Here is a 19,979-nt window from a genome sequence, read left to right as displayed (position 1 = left end):
CTGAATGTTGAGGCAATCCTACGGGTTCTTTATCTATTGGTCTAATTGTGTTGTCAAGGACCAAGCCACGAATCCTTTGACCTATACAAAAGTCCCCCGCCTATTGCGCGATGGTCGCTTATAAATTCCCTCTCGCCTTACAAGCATATCTCATCTTTACCCCATCCCATCCTACCATAGTCACTCATGATCAAGACTCCTAAGGCCAGCAGTATATCTAGAGTTCATCAAGCTTAGCAATGACTACCGGCTCGAAGCCTCAACCCGCAGCTTCCAACAGCCGCGAAGCTAAAACCATCCAACACCAACACAGGATCCCAGATGCTCAACGAGCAGCAATCTCTTCTCCCGATCTAGCATGGTCACATAGCAATGATCTATCCAACGATTTCCGCTCAGATAGTTACACAAAGCCTACACTGCCAATGTTAGAGGACTATATGGCCAGCTTGGTAGGCCGCGAAGCCTCTCTTCTTGTGGCCTCGGGCACCTTGGAAAATCCGGTGGCTCTCTCCAAGCAACTCTCGGCACCCCACCTTACTCGATCCTTACCGACTTACGCGGTCACTTCCATAGATAGGAATGGGGCAGCGCGTCGTATCTTACCGGCATTACCACCAGACAGGCCATTCCCTCTAATGGCTACCATATTACATTGGACGACGTCAAGCGGGAGAGTACACTGGGGGAGTCGATATATGAGGTCCCTATCAGAATCATCAGCCTGGAAAACACCCTCAACGGGACCATACCTCTCTCGGACATTCGCGCCATTGCTCCATGGGCGCGCGGCCGATCCCCATCAATCCATGCGCACTTGGATGGCGCTCCTCTCTGGGAAGCAGTCGCCAGGGGAGCTATCACGCTGCATGCGATTGGGGACTGTTTTGACAGCATCCAACTATGCTTCACCAAAGGGGTCGGAGCACCTCTTGGCGGCATTGTAACCGGGAGCTCCGTCTATATCGAGCGGGCCGAGTGGGGTCGCAAATCTCTCGGGGGTGGAATTCGAGCAACTAAGATCATCGCTGCATCCGCAAGAGTAGCCGTGGACGATGTTTTCTTTGTTGGAAACTTGCAAGCAGGCCAGGAGAAGGCTAAGTACGCCTCAGACCTCTGGGAATAGCTTGGGGGAAAGCTTACAATACCACAGAGGCGAATATTGTCTGGCTTATCCTCGAGGCGTCCGGCCTAAAGCATGAGTTTTATCCAGATGCTCTCAGATTCAACCCCAAACTTCGAGATCTGCAGCTAGGACGTCTCGTTTTGAACTATCAATTTCAGACAGTGCGTTAGCGACACTCTGCAACTTGTTCAGGGCAGTCCTGGGCTAAGCGTAAATACATGACAGTGCCTACGGTGTTAGTGGATAGATAGACAATTAGATACGCTATTGCGGGTGGCAGACTGCGTCGATGCAAGTTCATAGAAGTTGCGCTGATCACTTCAAGCCCTTATAATTAATCTTTGGTAATTTAAACAATACTCCGTTTTCCTTGAATCTTTGTTTTCTAGTGGTTTGACTACTCTACCCTTCAGTATATCTTGTTTCGCGGGCTGGGACCTCATGAGTTGAAAACTTTCCAGAGAAGATGGCTAAGAAATATCAACATCAATACGTCCACTCCCCTTCAGATGTCAATATCAGTCCAAATAAAATTTTTGGTTAGACAGAGACAAAGTGAAACACCACAGCTGTAGCGGGTTGGGGGTTGTGTATATATAATGTACGACTGTGCTATGGCTTTTACACCGAGCAGAATGAGCAATTCCTAAGGTTACGAAAAAAGAAATAAAGGGCATATCCCGTGAGGAAGTTATAAGTCTATATTACACTCGTGGCAGAAAGCAGGACGAGGTAGGTAAGGTTGGGGGTCAGGAAGAGCAAAGACATCACAACTTCCTCCCTCTCGTGACATGAAAAATTGTAAAGTCATGGCATCCGAACAACTTTTTCTCCGATCCCAACATGTGTTGTGTTCTCCTTGGCTTCTCTCATGTCGTTATGCGAGGATCCGGCTGTATAGCGTCACCACAACACAACTATCGACACACGCACACAGGGAAGTGAGCATAAGCATCGGGATCCGACAACCTGTGTCGCTCACTGGATACGGCAGGTGACACTGCTAAACAAAGAACTTTTGGAAACCGAGGGATATCAGGACCAGTGGGGGGAATAGGAAATAATGAAAATGGTAAGAGGAAATAAGAGAAGAGTATCGTAAATTCGGAGAAGGGGGGGGAAGGGTAGGTCATCAAAAAAAAAAAAAAATAAGATAAAAAGTGAATCAAAACTTCCGTGCCGGGAGACCCAGTTCATCAAAAACTCCGTCCGAATCCACCGAGGATATCACGCATTGAGACACATAATTTAAGACTTGTTCTCTTCGGTAGAGGTCTCCTTGGCAGCCTCCTTGGGCTTAGCAGCCTCTGGGGTAACCTCGCTCTCGCCTCCCTTGTTCTTCATGTACTCATCATAGACGCTCAGGGCCTCGTCAACCTTGGCGCGCAGGGCCTCCTCATCCTCAAGCCTAAAGTCCCAAGTATTAGTGAATCGTTTCAAATTATCAAGACTTTCTATTCCAATGAGGCACTTACAAGCTTAGCAGCTCTGTGTTCTCCATCTCCAGAAGCATACCAGTGATCTTGCCTGCCAATTCAGGCTGCTGGGCCTGGATCTTGGGGTAGAGGGCTTCGCCTAGCATCTGCTTCTGCTGAGGAGGAGGAACGGCAGAGAGAGCCTGAGCGGTGAGACCGCCACCAACAGCCTCCTCAGGACGTCCAGCAGGGGGCTGAGCGGCGTTCTGTCCACGGCCACCCTGACCGGGACGAATTTGACCTTGCTGAACGGGCACACCACCGCGGCCTTGTCCGTAACCAGGACCGCGCATACCCTGGCCCATGTTGGGAATTCCGGGAACCTGGCCACGGCCACCACCACCGCGTCCGAACTGCACCTGACCCATACCCTGGGGGTAACCCATGCCATTAGGAATGCCACCAGGGCCTTGCATGGCGCCCATAGGGATGCCTTGGAAGTTGGGAGGAAGCTGCTGGTTGGGGCCCATGCCACGTCCACCTTGTTGACCAGGGAAAGGACCGGGGTACTGACCGGGGCGTCCACCTGGGATACCGGCCATCACCATACCGGGCTGAGGAGGGAAGGCAATGCCGCCACGCTGGCCGGGGATGAAGCCCTGCTGACCAGGTCCATAGAAAACAGCGGGCTGCATGTACTTGCGAACGGATTAGAATGACAACGTAAAAAGTAATAGATATAGGGTAAGGGGTAACCTACAGGCTGGGGCATACCAGCGGCAGCGGCGGCCTGCTGCTGTCTGATGGTGTTGCGAGCCTGGATGCTGGCCTCCAGCTGGCTTCTGCGGACATCCTTACGCTGAGCAAGGGCAACATAGAGGGGCTTGCCGTTGACCATTCTCTGGTTCATCTCGGTCACAGCCTTGGAGGCTTCGTCGGGGCTGCTGAAGCAGACGAAGCCAAAGCCCTTGCTCTTTCCGAAAGGCTTCTTGTCACCCTTGGACTCCTTGTCCTCCTCCTCCTCCCCCTCGTCCTTCTTCTCATCACCGGACTCAGCGGGCTTCTCTTCGACCTTCTCGCCCTCCGAGGTCTCCTTCACATTCTCCTTGTCGGCTTCCTTATTGTCCTTCTCCTTGTCGGACTCTGGGGTGTCAGTACGCTCAACGTTGGCAGTGTCGCGCATGACCTTGGCGGAGGTGATAGTGCCATATGGACCGAAGAGTTCCCGCAGCTTTTCATCATCAACATCATCGGTGAGGTTCTTTACGTAGAGGTTGACACCCTGGTACTTGGAGGCCTTCTCCAAACGGGCAGCCTCGTACTGTTTGCGCAGCTCCTCCTCACGCTCGTGTTTCTTCTGAGCACGGCCGACATAAAGCTTCTGGCCACGAATTTCCTTGTCATTCATCTCCTCGACGGCGGCCTGCGCGCTGTCGTGGGTAGCGAAGTTGACGAAACCGAAACCGCGGCTCTTGCCCTCCTGGTCACGGCTGAGAGTGGCTGAGGTAATATCACCGAACTTTTCGAAGAGCTGACGGAACTCCTCCTCAGTGACTTCCGACTCAACGTTCTTGATGTAGACGTTGGTGAAGTTAGCCTTCATCTCCTCGAACTTGCTCTGACGGTCCTTCTTAGAGATGTGGTGGCCAACAAAGACCTTTTTGTCATTCAGCAGCATGCCGTTGACGTGCTTGATGGCGTTGTTAGCAGCCTCGGCAGTCTCGTAGTGAACGAAGCCGTATCCCTTGGAGTTGCCGAACTCATCCTGAGCGACCTTGCAGCTGAGAATGTTGCCGAAGGCAGCAAAGGTATCGTGAAGAGCCTTGTTGTCAATGGCGCTATCCAGGTTCTTGATGAACACATTGCCCTGGCCAGTCTTGCGCAGAGCGGGGTCCCGCTGGGACCACATGATACGGCAGGGCTTGCCCTTGATCAGGGTGTAGTTCAGGTCCTCAAGAGCGCGCTCACCATCGGCGGTGTTATTGTAGTTGACGTAGGCATATCCCAGAGAACGTCTGGTAACAGCGTCACGGCAAACACGGATCGAGGCAACCTGGCCGATGGAGGAGAAAAGCTCATAGAGCATAGCCTCAGTCACGGAGGGGTCGAGTTCACCAACATAAAGAGAGGCAGAGTGGGGTTGGGAGGCGTTGGGAGCAGTGGCGTTCTCAACAGCAGTGACCTCGGGAGCAGGAGCAGCAGGAGTGTTGCTGGTCTCGGGGGTGCCGTTGACATTGCTGTCGACAGTGGGGGTGGTGGACACTTCGGCAGACATTTTGATGGTTTTTTCTTTTCTATTGATCGTAAACTGCAGGAGCAAGGGTGAAGTCAGTATTTATTTGAGACAACCCTTATCGAAAGTGGGATGGATGACGAGTGGGAAGGTAGGAGCCAAGTGTGCCCCTCCTCACATCTATGATTGAAGGTATCCTAGTCACAATGACCAGTCCAATCGTAAACGTAGATCTTGGGAGGAAGAAGCCACAGACGGTGAGCGTTGCAAGAAAGAGAGATAGGATACTCCTGTCCTGGGTGATGATCACACTATAGGCAGAACTAGCTGGGGGAAGGCAAAGAAATCCAAGGGAGGTTTAGAACCGGCGCGATAGACGTACGACCTAAGTCAACAATCCACACAGGATTCGTAGGAGTAGGTTGAAGATGAAGAGGAATAGCGATGCGAAAAACGCGATCACGAGGGATGAGGAAAAGGCGGCAAAAGGAAAAAGTTCCACACACCGCACAGTCCGGAAGAAGTGGGAAAATAGTCGCCTCAAGTATGGAAACTAGGCGATGTCTTTTTTCTGGATTTTTCAGATTTTTTTGAAAATTTTTTCTTCGACAATTTTCGAAAGAAAAGGGGGAAGGATGTAGAAAAGGGATAAGAAGAAAAAAAGGATTGCTGGTTGAGGCAGCAGAAAGGGTTTTTTTTTGGGAGGAAGAGAAGAAAAGAAAGAAAGAGAAAAAGGCGGATTGGAGTGAAAAGAAAGCGATGACCGCCTTTGGTGGTTCTCTTTTTTTTTTCTCTTTCATTTTCTCTTTGGCCCAATAAGTCACTAGTCCATATCAGGGCTAGCGTCATTTGCCCGCTTTAAGGGCTAACACTTTTACTGTTTACACTCTTTACTCTTCCCTAAGGATTTGTGCTCTCTTACCGGTAAATTACGGGTTGGTGCATAGGGCTTATCTTCGAGTCTGTTCTCATCATGTCACCCCCATCCAATCACATCACGCATTTCACTCCAACACACATCACCTTCACATTGTCAATCCCTACTACGAGCACTTAGTTGTAACTACTACATACAAGAAAGATGAAAGATTTACTCCTAGATTCTACCCTAACGCACTCAATACATGTTCCACTCATTTATAATTTCATAGACATTCCAGACGGTAAATGTATATATATATTTATATTTCTTTTTTTTTTTTTTTAAAAAAAAAAAAAAAAAAAAAAAAAGAGGGCGCAAAGGGCCGTTCGGGAGACAAGAAATTAAAATTCTTAGAATAACTGACAGAGAGAAAGAAAAGAAAAGAAAAGATAATCACAGTAATTGCACCAAGACGCCATGGCTATGCAACATGGGAACCTAAAAACTATTCACTTCATGTGCAAATGGGAAATCTGTACGTCTATGTATGTGCCATCCACGGTCATCCTAATTCTCTACCAGAATAACACAGTTTGGCTTAACTAAGATCAAATCCTGCCCCAGAGTTAATAGCATAAAGAAGCTTCTCACGCAGGGTGTTAGCATTGGTATACCGCGGCAATTTCAAAAGGTTCACGCAGGTACTGGTACTGGGAAGTCGTTCCTGATCCTCACTTGAATCGCGAATGCTGAATCGTGGGTTGAGATGGCTAAATCCCAGTAATGGAGCTCGCGGAGTGGACGTGACGAAGCGTAGCACATTTTGTCGTTCCTCGTTGGTCATCTTATGCATAGCCTCCCAGAATAGTTTGATGGTCGGGTGCTCTTCTCCATCGTCGCCAATGGTATACACCCCTCCATATTGAGTATTGCGCCTCAAATCCGACACGTCAATATCCCCGGACTCGCCGCTAACCAAGGTCTGCATTTCCGACTGGTTGAACATCGATAGCCACGAAGGTTGTATAATTTGACCCAGACCTTGAAGAAAGGCGTTTGTCTGCAGAGCGGGCTGCACCTGTAGACGATAGCGAGCAATATATGAGATATACACGAGTCGATTCTGATTGGTGACCGGTATATCCGACCCATGGGGTTTGAGGTCCCGAGTGATCATGCGACTACGTCCGTTCGACAGAGGTATAGTATCAGTCACAGTAAAGTTCAGAGAAAAGTCCTCCACATCTCCAGGGTAGTTCTTCAGTTGCAGCTACGAGGGAAGCGTCAGCGCTCAATTCCAACGATATCCACCTCTGAAAATCACTTACCAATCCTTGGTAGAGCCCCTGATCGAGATCTTTAAGGTCATTGAGATTGGCACGGTACGCCGTTTCCCTCTGTGCTGAGCCTGTACCACCAGTCAAAGCCCATTTCAGTAGGAAAAATGGCGCGAAATTGACATCGACTAGGATCCCCTCGTAAAGGCACTTCCCTATAACTCGCCCCAAAAACTCATACCGCCTGAGCAAGTCCCGGATATCTTCACTCCAGTCTGGACTGTTCTCGGCAAACCCAACCTGCCGCAAAAGCTCCTTACGATGCTCGACCGCGGCTGGGTTTGGGTAGAGTAGGTGTTGTTCGTTCTCTTCAAAAAATTCCAGGTCACTTGTAGACTTGAAAGCCTCGTTCGTGACACTAGTAAGGAATTCCTTCGTCACACCGCCACCATCAATCCCCGCTTCCGGTGTGTTGAACCTATCAATAAAAGTGATTTGTATTGGTTCTTTGAGACCTTCGCCGAGTTCGTAGAACTGATCAAACGCATCTTTGAACACTCTCTCGCGCCTAATATTCGCATGATGTCGACCAAGAATATCCTGGACCGCAGGCCGCCCATCGATCATACGTCCCATCGAGGCTTGAGCTACAGACATACGCCAAGCGTCCGGATCAATGAACCCCTGACGTCTGCGCATCTGATCACGATAGATGAATTCTCGAAATATTTGCACCCGGGTAGGGAAAGGGATGAAAAAAGGCATGTTTCTCAAGATCTCCAGTCTAGGCGCCACCGCCTCCAATTGTTTCCTGCGAGCTGCTTGCTGCTGGCGCCGTCTAAGGGCCTCAATTCGACGTGTTTGTTGAGCACGGCCAGTGCCGATTAGTCCTAGTGATGGTTCATAGTAAGCATCACCCATCAAGTCATCTTGCTCCTCCTCCTCGTCATCGTCCTGGAGTTGATGTCTATTCTCTTCTTCCGCTACAACGGCAGGTATGAAACCTTCCATGTCAAAGCGGTTCGTCATCAACCAGTGTCCATCAGGGAGGAACTTGCGCCTCGAATCACGCTCATGAATCATCCTTAGCAAGCCCGTCACAAGTCCCTTGAAATAATCTAGCGGGATCCCAATCACTCCAGAGAGCCCTTTTTCTTTATTTTTCATCTCAAGGTCCCTAACACTTGTGACTGGGTCCGAGGGGGCAGCAGAGGAGCTGAAGTAACTCCGTATACTTCCAGTGTCATGAACAGTTTCATCTTCATTCAAGTCTGCCGAGTTCCAATACAGAGTAAAAGCCAGGTTTTTCAAAAATATCGTCATGTCCTTAACATCTTCCAAATGAAGAGCGCTCTCTTTGGTCCACGAGACTCTCGTGTTTGACGACGCAGTAAAAGAAGATCCACTAGAGAAGAACTCCTCGTCATCCATAACTTTCAAAACAAAAGTATACAGCTCAAGAAAGAGGAGGATAATCATCCATTCTTCGTCGCGCTCTTTGTGTGGTATGTTCGGTAGTCTGGCTTCACTTGTATCGGTGGCGGGCTTTAGTAAAGACAGCACCTTCGTTGAATCCTGGCTTATCGTATTGAATACGTTGCTGGACTTGGATGCTTGCCAAAAATATTTGATAGCCGGAATTCTCGACTCGGATCGGCCGGCCAGCTGGTCGCTTGAGATAGCGGAGCCCAGGTACAGCCACATCCGAATATCATCGCCTCGCCGAGGAAATACTCTCAAGAGAGTGAGGGCATATGTTGCAAGAAGCTTTGCCTCCCGCGATGCATCAGATTGGGAATCCGCCAGGTCACGTTGAGACAGGTGACTAGATTGCAACTCAGATAGCAATCCCGTTATACTACCCTGATTGACAAGACTAAGCAGTTGTTCCTTGATAAATGGGTGTAATGGTGCTCTTTCGGTAGAATCATCATATTCGGTAACTTCCCCCGTGTCCAGGCGTCGTGATATGTGTACCGCAGTTGAGTTGAGCAAGTCCGATACGACCTTCACAAAACCAGACTCTGGCGCTTTGTATCCGGCCTGGCTTCCCAGGGCATACCTATGGAAGAATATAAAATATGAAAGTAACCAGAGGCGAGAATTCACATCGTCAGAGTTTTGAGGGGTGGCTTTGAACTGAGACTGCATAGGCCCCAACGCGGACGCCAACAGTTTGTAGTTAATATTATTTGCCAGCCCATCCAAAGTCCCCAGGCACGTTGAGAGGTCTGGGATAGTCAAATAATTCCTGGCAAACCACTCATAGGCCGTCAGCGTCTCGGCTGTTATCGGTCGGAGCAAGGCTAAGACACCTTGAACGACATTGTCTCCCGATAAACGACACTTTGCAGAGATCGTATCCAATTTTTTTGTGAGAATAGCCATTACAGAATAATATTCGTGAGCCAGGCGAGCCATTTGCTTCGGTATTAGGTCAGTCAAGAACATTAACACCTCGAGCAGAGGCCACAAGGCAATCGCCGGTACCGTCGGGGCGGTAGGTGAGTGCAGCACACGTAGAGTCAACCTCGCCAGGCGATTCAGAGGCGTTGTCCATTCTCCTTCAGTTGCGATCGTGGGTACCTCGCGTAGAGTTTCCTGGAATGCTTTTGAGAAGTACGCAAGTCGGAGGATATCACCGCTGTTCCACGGCTCCAGGAACTGGACCAACAGCCGCAGTTGCGACAAGCACTCGGCTGCTGTTTCATACGGGACAGAGGATTGCACGATATCTTCAGATAACTCATCGAATGACGGATGAATTTCCGACCTCTGCTGTTCAGTGACATCCCACTCTGCTCGCCACGTACCGCGCGTTATCTTCCTGTTCCGATAACCCCGCCATGTCCGCTGCACAATCCGGCTTGCGCCCAACCGTTCTCTCTCATGTTGTCTTAACATGCGCTCTTGCTGTGCAACAGCCAGGGTATTCTGGGGCCCTGCCCCATGAGGGTGCTGTCTTCCGGAAGGAAATGCGGCGAAAGGGTTTGTATTGCGGGCTCCGAGATTAACCTGCCGCGGACGGCGAGAGTTACCCGTGAACGACTGGAACATACTCCGTACTTTGTTGTTTTGCTCAAATTTTATAATTGCTTAGGAGACCAGATCTCCCGAGTTGGGAAAATACTGTAAATTATGAGAAGCAGGAATCAAAGGCCCCCATATCGCAGGCGAGCAAAGTTGGCTTGGTTCTTCAAGATACTGTGGAGGTCCGATGGGATGAGTTGTTGCGCTATGACAGACATGCGCTTCTGCAAGCTTCCCGAATATTGCCACGCATTTTGTGGCACTGTGTTCATAATTCCACGCACTCGAACGCCACCGAACCTTCCATTAGGGATTTATAATGAATGGAAGGAGTGAGAAGACCTACTTTGTTCAGGGAGACATTGTTCTGATTTATATGGTATTCTTTGTCTTTCATCTTTTTCGAAAATGAGCTCGATGGTCCATTCCCTCAAATCACTGTCAATCCTTGTTCTGGCTCTATAGCAGATCATCTAATTCATTTAGTATTTAGAAACAGTATTTCTATATGACATGGTTTGAAGAAAGTCAAAGGAAGAGGCTGAGATGCAAGACCCATAAATACGCCAACAAACGAAGATAAGATCTTTCAAGAGACGTAATGACAGTATCCAGGAGGCATAAGGTGCTCTGTCTCCCTGCCACTTTGGTATCTTGTGCGAAAATACGATGGTGGACCCACTCAAACAGGCACGAACCTATTCACCATACACCGTATATAAAGTACAATATAATAATACAGAAGAGTTCAAATCAAGCGGGAGTAGGTAAAGCGTAGCGGTGATACCTCATAAAAGCCGAGTGGTCTGCACAAACGATAGCCTACACCTATGCAAGCCGGACCGAGGTTGAAGGTTTCATCAAGGAGACCTATATCATGGTCCTGCCCTAGCTCCCATGGATATGCCTTGGCCCTTGAATGAGATAGACTATTGACGCGGTGTGGGAGTTGACGCTGATTGTTGTTCGAGTCGCTCCTGTTCAAGCACTTCTTGTCCGTTGTCTGACGCCCACAGGTCGAGGTAGTCCTTCCCACTAAATCCCCGTTCACGTTCGATTATCCGACTATTCTGGATTACGTCTTGGGTGTATTTGCTCTTGGTCGGAGCCATAAGTTTCGTGACGAACGGGGTAAGCTGCGACCAAATGTCAGCCATTCAGTTTGCTCAGTAATCCCGTGAAATAATTTCTGAGAATACCTTGAAGTCATCCAGATTCTCGGGGACAGCATAAGTTCGAACTTTTTTCCAGTCGATCACATAAGAGCCGTTCTTCGCGAAGTAACCCATCGAGCCGGTCCGGTTTCCTTTATAGTAGCCACCATTGACTTGCTTCGTCGTCAGGCGCAGCCGCGCCATCATCGGTTGTGAAGGCTTGAACATTGTGCAAAGGGTTGTAGGCAGTTGACCAGCAAGATATACAGGATATATTTGCGCAGACGGGTAACAATAGTAGGAGGAAGGATCTGAAGTCGGCGGCGCTAAGGCCAACTTAGGTCCGTGATCCGCCAAGAAGTTGAACCTTTTTTTTATCCGCAGATTTAAAAAATATTCCAACACCAACACCCCCCCATACTTACACCTGCTGAGCAGTGTACAGGAAGCTCTTAGGGGTAAAGTTAACACTGTGGATATATTTATTATATTACGTCTTCTAATATTTTTACTTAAGGGTATCCGCAACAATGCCCCGCAAGCAAACCCAGTTGCGCGGTCCTCGAGATCAGACATACAAAAAACAGCCCCAAAAGAAGAAACCCAGCAAGGCTTTGAATGCTCTCGCTATCGCAGAGGCTCAATTTCCCATTAAACCGAAGATTCGACGAAACCGACTAGGCGATGACGACCAGTTCAAGCGCAAGCGACATCCTGGTCGCGACGTGGATGATTCAGATGGGCCTGATAACAAGCGTCGTCGGACCGGTGACGAGTCATCTGATATGAGTGAAAACGGTGGCGGTGATGACGAAGGCCGTCGGTGGAGACTCGGGGAGGTCGGCAGTGATAACGATAGCGAGCTGGACAGTGACGAGGCCTTGGGTTCTAGCGATGAGGAAAGATTCGAGGGCTTCAGTTTTCGTGGCAGCTCTACGCTTAAATCTAAGCGGAAGGGCACCGAATCTAAGAAACGTGGTCGTCAGATTAACTTGTCTGAAGATGTCGAAGAATCAGAAGAGAGCGAGGTGGACGAGGACGACGACGATCTTGGTGAAGATGCAGTGGATTTGACTACCGCTTGGGACATGAACATGGCCGAAGAAGAGGAAGGAGAAAAGCGAAAGTCGTCGAAGGCGGAGAAGGAAGCAGAAGATGATGATGAACATGATCACTCAGAGGGAAGCGGCTCCGAAAGCGACTTCGATGACGACGACGATAGCAGCTTCGATGATGAGAGCGAGCTGTCGCTGTCCGACGATGAACTCGACGCTGGTAACGAGAATGGTCTTTCGAAGCTACAGGATTTTGTCAACTCTATGGAAACGGAGTCTGCTAAGAAGACAACACGGAAAACAAGCGGCGGACAAGAACATGGCAACCCAACAGAATTTGGATTGGTGTCTACACAGAAATTGACTGTGGCCGACCTTTTACCATCTATCACAGACTCTCGCTTGAAGAACTCATTAAAACACGTTGATTCAAATATATCTACGCACAAGTCGTCTGGCGTACCTGGAAAGTTAGATGCTCCTCTTGCGAAGCGCCAGCAGGGCCGGCTGGACCGAGCTGCAGCATATGAGAAGAGCAAAGAAACGCTGGATCGCTGGTTAGAGACTGTTAAGGCAAACCGTCGGGCGGAGCATCTTGTATTCCCTCTTCCCGATCCCGAAGCAAATCAGACACACCGAATGAGTGCCGCGCAACCGCGAACGGATCTTGAAAGCACTATCCAGAATATCCTAGTTGAGAGTGGTTTGGCGGAAGCCAATGGAAAGTCGGCCGAAGATCAGGTACAAGAATTCGAGGAATTACAAGCGCGAAAACTACCTATCGAAGAAATTCGGGCGCGCAGAGCAGAGTTGCGGAAACGGCGCGACCTGCTTTTCCGAGAAGAAGTGCGATCCAAGCGGATCAAGAAAATTAAGAGCAAGTCATACCGCCGTGTGCACCGAAAAGAACGGGAGAAGTTAGAGCAACAAGAAAGACAAGCTCTTCTTGAAGCTGGAGTAGACATTGAGGAACAAGAACGAGAGCAAAATGAGCGGCGCAGGGCGGAAGCCAGAATGGGTTCGAAACATAAGGACAGCAAATGGGCCAAGAGTCTCAGACAAACAGGACGCACTGCGTGGGACGAGGAAGCTCGACTCAGTACGGCTGATCTGGCCCTGAAGGAGGAAGAGTTACGGAGAAGAATTGAAGGAAAGCGAGTATCGCATGGAGACCAAGACTATCTTGGGTCGTCAAGTTCAGAATCTGAGGATGATGATCCCTGGAACGAAGAGAATAGCTCGGATGTTGAGAAGCGCAAACTTCGCAAGAAATTAGACAAGCTTGAAGAGGGCAGCGATGTTGAATCAGAAATCAAGGGTCCTCACGCCAAGCTGTTTTCGATGAAGTTCATGCAAAATGCGGAGGCTGCGCGCAAAGCGCAAAATGATTCCGAAATTCGACGCCTCAATCGCGAACTCCATGGTGAAGAGTCCCAATCAGAGGCCGAGTCTGAGGTAGGCCGGCGTAAATTCGGTCATTCCGAGCCTGCGAAGTCAGCTACGGAGGGCAAACCAAAACCTCTACCTCGAAATGAGTTTGAAGAGGCCCCGGGGTCAGATGATGAAGACCCCCAAGCACCCGAAGCTGGTCAAGAAGTTGATGTTGCCGTCAATGGTCTTGACAAGAAAAAACCGTCACGGTCTGATACCAAGTCTCGCGCACGTGGTACGCTTAGGTCTTCTGAACAGAAGGAAGATGCTATTGAGGAAGAAAACCCGTGGTTAATTCAGACGAATAGAAATAACCGTCGAACAACAACAGATGATTCACAGCAGGGACTTGATATCACTGTGAATTATGCGAAGCCTGATGGCACAAACACTAAATCCAAGTCCCTTTCCAATAACAAACAGGAGAAACCATCCATACGTTCCAAAAGCCAACATGTTGATGAGGGTGATGATAGCGATGATGAGGGTAGCGTGCCAGTGCTTCTGAAGAACCATGACCTTGTTAAGAGAGCCTTCGCTGGGGATGAAGTTGTGCAGGACTTTGAACAAGAGAAGCATGACACTATCAAGGAGGAAGGTGACCAAGTGATCGATAACACCCTGCCAGGCTGGGGCAGTTGGGCAGGTGATGGTATCAGTAAAAAGCAGCAGAAGCGACAGAAACGATTCCTTACTAAAGTCGAGGGTGTGAAGCCTGAGAACAGAAAGGACGCCAAACTCTCTCGTGTCATCATTAACGAGAAACGACTTAAAAAGGTAAGACGCATCGATTCGCCATTGTCGCCTGACCACCGGTGCTAACATATCTCTTCTCATTTAGAACAACAAATACCTCGCTACTCAGCTTCCCCACCCCTTCGAGTCGAGACAACAGTACGAGAGGTCTCTTCGTCTCCCTATTGGCCCCGAGTGGTCGACGAAGGAAACTCTACAGAACGCAACCAAGCCTCGCGTGATGGTCAAACAGGGCATCATCAAGCCGATGGAAAAGCCTATGATTTGATTGCGATGCATTGGGTCCAGGACGGTTGTTGGCGGGAGCAGGGATCGCCGATACTGTTGGTCATTATTCTACTTGATATTCTTTTTCTTTTGATGTGTTCATAGATTGCGGCTTGCATCACGATGCACTGTCATCGATTAGATGACGAAAAAGAGTTACGATCCCCGATTTGTTGCGACTATCTTTGAGTTTTTTATTATCTACCCCCTTAACTGCCGTCCGTGTAGAATTCTGGTATATACATTGTCTTATTGAAGTGCGCTTTGTACTTATGTAGTACCTATAGAAGCATCCAGGTTGGACAAATGATCGGGTCGGCTGAGCGCTTGCCTACCTTGCGGCGACTAGCCCAGTCAGCCGCCATGGATTAGTTACTTATCAGTAGTAGAAGGTCTCCCTCACTTCCTTTCCCTGACTACTTCAGATGTTACCCCAACACCTACTCTATTTTAGCCTTGCATGGGAATGGGTGGAGATCGCGACCACATGGATGATCAACTGCAAGATATCGGGAATGTCCCCGTGTATCACGCAAATTGTTGGAATCTTAGTGACAATCACGTCGCATTCAATGACTTGTTCGTCAGAGAAACCTCCGATCTGACAATCAACCCTGCAGACACATCCGCCGAAAAAAAAGAAAAAAGAAAAAGAAAAAGAAAAAAAGAGATCAGATATCTTCCTGATAAAAACTCACGTGTGTTGATAACCTCCCTAGAGTCTGGAGTATTTTAGTCGCCTAGTTTGCTCCACATCCTCTCCCCTCCCTTCAGCTCATGCGAGATCAATCAATGCATCCCACCATCAAGTCAACGATCCACAAAATCTGCTACTTTATTGATGCCAATCAGGCGATTCACTCTATCACCTAGGTAAGTCATCTACACATACCAGTACCAACCCGAATGTGGGGAAGATGCGTGGCAGAACACGAATCTTGCTGCAGCATAACGCGGATCGGTGCATTCCATTGTTGAGTCCTACATTGTTTTTCCCCTTTGAACATCCGCCAACGTGAATTGTTTTGCCTGCATCTTATACTAACATCCATGTAGATCGACATTCTCGTCACACATCGAGGGCAACACACTGCAGAATCCTGTGTCATCTGGTATCCCTTCACGCGGTAACGGAGTTGTCTGTTCGGACTTGCCCACATTCTTGCTGGTTGCCAGTGGCATCTAGCTATATTCCTGGAGTAAGCCACATCTTGTCTGTAAGTGCTCTTATTTTCTCCAGGCATTGTCGTCTCGACTTGGATCCCTTCTTCGTCCCCTTTTCAAAAATTTTTTATTTCTATTTTCTTGTTGCTGCGTATCAAAAAGCCCTGGGTTATCATATACTTCGGGTGACTACTTGTGCCCACACGGGGCTCAACACCAAGCTTCATTGTCTTGTGTTTGGGCTGCTGTTGTTCCCTGTGATCGCTTTCTGTGCTTAGGACTTTCTCGGGCCTTCAATATTCGTGGAAGCCTCAGTTCATTCAGGGTTCCTAAATCTGTAGCAAAGAACCTATGTCCCGGGGATCTATTCTTATTGCAATAGCAGTCAGCTTTCATTGTTGTTTCCTTTCCTCGTTTCTTACCTGTCCCTGTGTGTTTTGGATTTGGTCATTCTAGTATATGGTTGTTGGTTTTTGCCGATTACGGCGCATACAAGATGCAGTCGAGATCTAGCTGGCGCTCTGCAATCATACTAACAGGGCTACTTGTGGCAGAAACGGTACACTCAGCTCCCACAGCAACAGCAGCAACGACGACCTCATTCAAGACACAATATCCGCCATCTGCTCAAAACGCCAGACTGCTGGTGCCAGAGACGCAAGGCGTAAGTTCATGCCGACCCCATTAGCCCTATATCTACTTACAAGGAATAGTTCTACCCAATCAATCTTGAACGGGAAGGTCACCAATTACAAAAGCCCACTCCAAACCCTAGTGAGCTTCCTTTCGGATTATCTGATCTATTTAACAACTTAAATGATCCTGCCTCGCTCCTAGACCTACTACTTCCTGGCTTAATATCGGGTAAGCCAGACAAACCTACTACCACTCCGGCAGCGACGTTGGTGCCGTCTGTCCTCGTACCTGCTGCGACAGATACAATTCCAGCACCAATATCACCTAGTGCAACTATAAGCGCGCCTCCAGAGCCAACTTTGCTGCCTAGCACTGCCGCTCCAACGTCTACCTCAGCTCCGGTATCGACAGGTTCGACTAGCACAGATAACAAGACAAGCCATTCAGCTAAGGCTAGTGATTCTTCAACCTCTACCGAATCAGTCCCCTCCGTTCCTACACAGTCAACCGAGTCGCAAGGTCAGCTCTATTATTAGCATTATGCGGTTGACATTCTGACAGAGAACAGAATCAAGTCCCATTCCCACAATGGATGAAGGCCAGGATGTGTTTGTGCCAGTATCTACCGGCCCCATTCCCCAAACAGTTAAATCACGAAACGATCATCCTGTTTCTAGGCGGTCGATTGTAAGAGTTCCCCCTTGCTAATTGGTAGTATGCAGCTTAACCTTCGCAGATAAACGACACAATACCGATTGAAACAAACAAATTCTACGCCGGATTGTTTCTAGGGACTCAAACCAACGCAACCTTTACTCACCCATATAGTATTGCGTGGGCAAAAGGAAATGGGAACGCCCAAAGCCATGGGATGGGCGTCTCGCACATTGAGTCGAGCATGCTTGCTTTGGGACCGAAGAATGACAAAATACCCGGTAGTCCAATTCAATATTATGTCAACCCAATCGGTATTCAGTCAATCATATTATCGGCAACGGAGCTAAAAGAGTCTACTGTGCTTATGATAGAGAATCCACTACCATTCTCTGCGAATGCCGTCTTGCAGCCGCAAAATGGAGCATCTGAAAGAATCACCTTCCCCGTGGTACAAGGCATGGCATTTGTCACGGGGATATACTCTAAGCTTCAGCCCGTCATCCAGAGCAGTGTTTCCTTTAGCAAAGTAGTCTCCGCTGGCTCACCAAGACCTGGTATCTTTAAATACACGGCCAGCCTTGCAGATGGGACAACTTGGCTTCTTTACTTGACCCCAGATGATGGGAAAGACCCAAATCTCCAACTGGAGTCTACTACCAACCTCCGTGGGCCTACCGGCTGGTCTGGAATAGTCCAAGTTGCCAAGAACCCAGCAGGTACTTTGGGAGAAAAGCTGTTTGACAATTCATCTGGAGTCTTTGCGAAGCAAGGTTGGGTGAAAGGTGCGGTATCTGGGCGCGCGGGCACATACAGCTTCGAGTGGGAAAAAGATGGCAAGGATAAGGGAAGCACTCCTTTGATGATGTACGCTTTGCCACATCACGTCGAATCGTTCGATCAAGCTACCAAAGTCCGAGCGACGAACATCACATTACGAACCCCTACCAAAGGCAATGCGACTGCGGTCATTGGAGAAACTTGGTCCATGGTCGAACAAGATCTTCCGGTTGATATGGGCCTCGCCCCCTGGTCAGTCTCCGCTGGCAGCGTCGATAAACTTTCTTCAGCGGCCCAAAAAGTCATCATAGATGTGGCACCAACAGAGCTTCGGCAAGATGTCAATAATCAGTCCAATTTGAATAGCATGTATTTCAGCGGCAAGGCTCTCAGCAAATTCGCTACACTTGTATACACTGTGGACAAGTTGGGTGGTAACCCCGACCTGGCAGCCGCAGCTCTGAAGGACCTCAAAACAGCATTCGCTCGGTTTGCAAATAACGGCCAGCAATTTCCCTTAGTGTATGACAATGTTTGGAAGGGGGTAGTGTCTTCCGCTAGTTATGACGGTGGTGATTCTGGGGCCGATTTTGGGAACACATATTACAACGACCATCACTTTCACTATGGATACTTCATCCATGCCGCTGCAATACTTGGGTCCCTGGATCCATCTTGGATCCAAGGCAACAAAGATTGGGTCAATATGCTCGTCCGTGATGCAGGAAACGGCGCTATAAATGACCCGCTTTTCCCTTTTTCTCGTGGATTTGACTGGTTCCATGGTCATTCATGGGCGAAGGGGCTCTTTGAATCCTTCGATGGGAAAGATGAAGAGTCTACATCGGAAGACGGTATGTTTGCTTATGCTCTCAAGATGTGGGGGAAGACTGTCGGGGATGCGAGTATGGAAGCAAGAGGAAATCTGATGCTGGGAATTCTACGACGAAGCCTGCGCAATTACTTCCTCATGGAAAGCGACAACCAGAACCAACCCCCGGCGTTTGTTCCGAATAAAGTGACAGGCATAGTAAGCTATACGACATGTGAGCCTCATTAGCTCCATACTGACACCGATTTAGTTGTTCGAAAATAAGGTGGACCACACCACTTACTTTGGAGCTAACCTTGAATATATCCACGGGTATGAACATCTTAACCAAAGTCTTCCGTTTCTGCGTTGTCCAAAAGACTAATTCCCGGTTAGAATTCACATGCTTCCTCTCTTGCCAGCCTCGTCATATCTGCGCAACCAGAAGTTCGTAAGGGAGGAGTGGAACGCCCTTTTTGCGACCAATGCTGCCACGCCAGCAGAGAAGGTGCAAGCAGGATGGAAAGGGATCTTGTACGCAAATCTTGCCCTGATCGACCCTGTTGCGGCCTGGAACTTCTTTGCGCAACCGAATTTCGACTACACTTGGATCGACGGGGGTGCAACGCGGACGTGGTACCTTGCGCTTGCCGCAGGTGAGTTTTGCAAACGATCTTCAGGCTATGTAGCGGCGGCTAACAGGATATAGGACTCGGCGGCGCATAAAGTTTATGCTGGATCTTCTTTTTTCTTTTTTTTTTCCCCCACAACCGGCGAGGACAGTGACCTCATTTAGACTATTCAATTTCTTGAACAGGATGGTATATACGGTGTAGTTAGTATATTAATCCTGTTTGATATATTTATCATCGCAGTTCGACAACCCTATTAGGTAGAGTTCATGCATATTTCAGATGAGCTTGTGTATCTAGATTTGTGTATATTTAGTTAATCGTCTCGGGGCACCGCTGTAGGGGCAGATATCAATACTACATGTCTTGGAAGTTCAGGCGAGATGTTTGTCACAGTAGTAAACGCACGCATTCGAGGCGAAGCGACCCCAGGTGATCTTCAAAAAGTGGCTGGTTATCCACCCATGTGATCATCGAGTATACCATCATCAGGACCTAAAAGTTAACACCCAGATCAATGAATCCAGCTGTGCTGCTTTTTGACTGATCTCTTCACGTCTCCCAGCGGGTAATTAGTACATGTTTGTGTACGTCCAAATACTGTGGGTATTTTGTAAGGGAGGGGGGCGGCTGCAGGCGTGGTCCGCCTATCACCATGTAACTCTGCAATGTGACAACCATCAAATGCATGAGATA

At 48.7% G+C, this 19,979-nt stretch overlaps 6 protein-coding genes across 6 annotated transcripts; 3 read left to right on the top strand and 3 right to left on the bottom strand.

Annotated features, from left to right (window-relative positions):
* Nucleotides 1–239: 239 nt before the first annotated feature.
* BDW43DRAFT_312204 (pyridoxal phosphate-dependent transferase) lies at nucleotides 240–1,202 on the top strand (the record flags this gene model as incomplete). Its single annotated transcript, XM_032047326.1, has 3 exons — nucleotides 240–503; nucleotides 581–1,101; nucleotides 1,154–1,202. 3 exons carry the CDS (start codon nucleotides 240–242, stop codon nucleotides 1,200–1,202), a joined length of 834 nt encoding a protein of 277 aa, XP_031899045.1.
* A 1,172-nt stretch (nucleotides 1,203–2,374) lies between these two features.
* On the bottom strand, nucleotides 2,375–4,816 carry pab1 (polyadenylate-binding protein; the record flags this gene model as incomplete). Its single annotated transcript, XM_032044996.1, has 3 exons — nucleotides 2,375–2,534; nucleotides 2,602–3,239; nucleotides 3,302–4,816. The coding sequence occupies 3 exons, from the start codon at nucleotides 4,814–4,816 to the stop codon at nucleotides 2,375–2,377; spliced, it is 2,313 nt and encodes a 770-aa protein (XP_031899044.1).
* A 747-nt stretch (nucleotides 4,817–5,563) lies between these two features.
* On the bottom strand, nucleotides 5,564–10,257 carry BDW43DRAFT_110519 (HECT-type E3 ubiquitin-protein ligase). Its single transcript, XM_032037910.1, has 2 exons — nucleotides 6,965–10,257; nucleotides 5,564–6,906 (listed from the first exon to the last, which is right to left on the bottom strand). Exons 1-2 carry the CDS (start codon nucleotides 9,968–9,970, stop codon nucleotides 6,235–6,237), a joined length of 3,678 nt encoding a protein of 1,225 aa, XP_031899043.1. The 5' UTR covers nucleotides 9,971–10,257; the 3' UTR covers nucleotides 5,564–6,234.
* Nucleotides 10,258–10,346: 89 nt separating this feature from the next.
* BDW43DRAFT_279642 (mitochondrial 54S ribosomal protein mL41) lies at nucleotides 10,347–11,380 on the bottom strand. The gene is made up of 2 exons (XM_032042335.1): nucleotides 11,143–11,380; nucleotides 10,347–11,079 (listed from the first exon to the last, which is right to left on the bottom strand). The coding sequence occupies exons 1-2, from the start codon at nucleotides 11,323–11,325 to the stop codon at nucleotides 10,873–10,875; spliced, it is 390 nt and encodes a 129-aa protein (XP_031899042.1). The 5' UTR covers nucleotides 11,326–11,380; the 3' UTR covers nucleotides 10,347–10,872.
* A 119-nt stretch (nucleotides 11,381–11,499) lies between these two features.
* BDW43DRAFT_279639 (UTP14 family protein) lies at nucleotides 11,500–14,854 on the top strand (the record flags this gene model as incomplete). Its single annotated transcript, XM_032042334.1, has 2 exons — nucleotides 11,500–14,360; nucleotides 14,425–14,854. Coding segments are annotated over exons 1-2 (2,911 nt in total), but the record flags the coding sequence as incomplete, so codon positions are not given.
* Nucleotides 14,855–16,411: 1,557 nt separating this feature from the next.
* On the top strand, nucleotides 16,412–19,381 carry BDW43DRAFT_279632 (glucan endo-1,3-beta-D-glucosidase). Its single transcript, XM_032042333.1, has 4 exons — nucleotides 16,412–16,925; nucleotides 16,975–17,093; nucleotides 17,143–18,984; nucleotides 19,048–19,381. The coding sequence occupies exons 2-3, from the start codon at nucleotides 16,995–16,997 to the stop codon at nucleotides 18,898–18,900; spliced, it is 1,857 nt and encodes a 618-aa protein (XP_031899040.1). The 5' UTR covers nucleotides 16,412–16,925; nucleotides 16,975–16,994; the 3' UTR covers nucleotides 18,901–18,984; nucleotides 19,048–19,381.
* Nucleotides 19,382–19,979: the final 598 nt, after the last annotated feature.

Source organism: Aspergillus alliaceus, assembly GCF_009176365.1.
Source record: "Aspergillus alliaceus strain CBS 536.65 unplaced genomic scaffold BDW43scaffold_29, whole genome shotgun sequence".
In the NCBI taxonomy this organism is placed as follows: Eukaryota; Fungi; Ascomycota; class Eurotiomycetes; order Eurotiales; family Aspergillaceae; genus Aspergillus; species Aspergillus alliaceus.
This window is presented reverse-complemented; position numbering and strand designations above follow the sequence as displayed.

What these genes read in the sequence shown, in the direction of transcription:
- BDW43DRAFT_110519 (XM_032037910.1), bottom strand. Translation starts at nt 9,970, where the DNA reads ATGTTCCAGTCGTTCACGGGTAACTCTCGCCGTCCGCGGCAGGTTAAT. An exon ending in AGGGGCTCTACCAAGGATTG is followed by an intron (nt 6,907 to 6,964) that starts GTAAGTGATTTT and finishes CTTCCCTCGTAG; the next exon opens with CTGCAACTGAAGAACTACCC.
- BDW43DRAFT_279642 (XM_032042335.1), bottom strand. Translation starts at nt 11,325, where the DNA reads ATGTTCAAGCCTTCACAACCGATGATGGCGCGGCTGCGCCTGACGACG. An exon ending in AGAATCTGGATGACTTCAAG is followed by an intron (nt 11,080 to 11,142) that starts GTATTCTCAGAA and finishes ATTTGGTCGCAG; the next exon opens with CTTACCCCGTTCGTCACGAA.
- BDW43DRAFT_279632 (XM_032042333.1), top strand. Translation starts at nt 16,995, where the DNA reads ATGGATGAAGGCCAGGATGTGTTTGTGCCAGTATCTACCGGCCCCATT. An exon ending in CTGTTTCTAGGCGGTCGATT is followed by an intron (nt 17,094 to 17,142) that starts GTAAGAGTTCCC and finishes TAACCTTCGCAG; the next exon opens with ATAAACGACACAATACCGAT.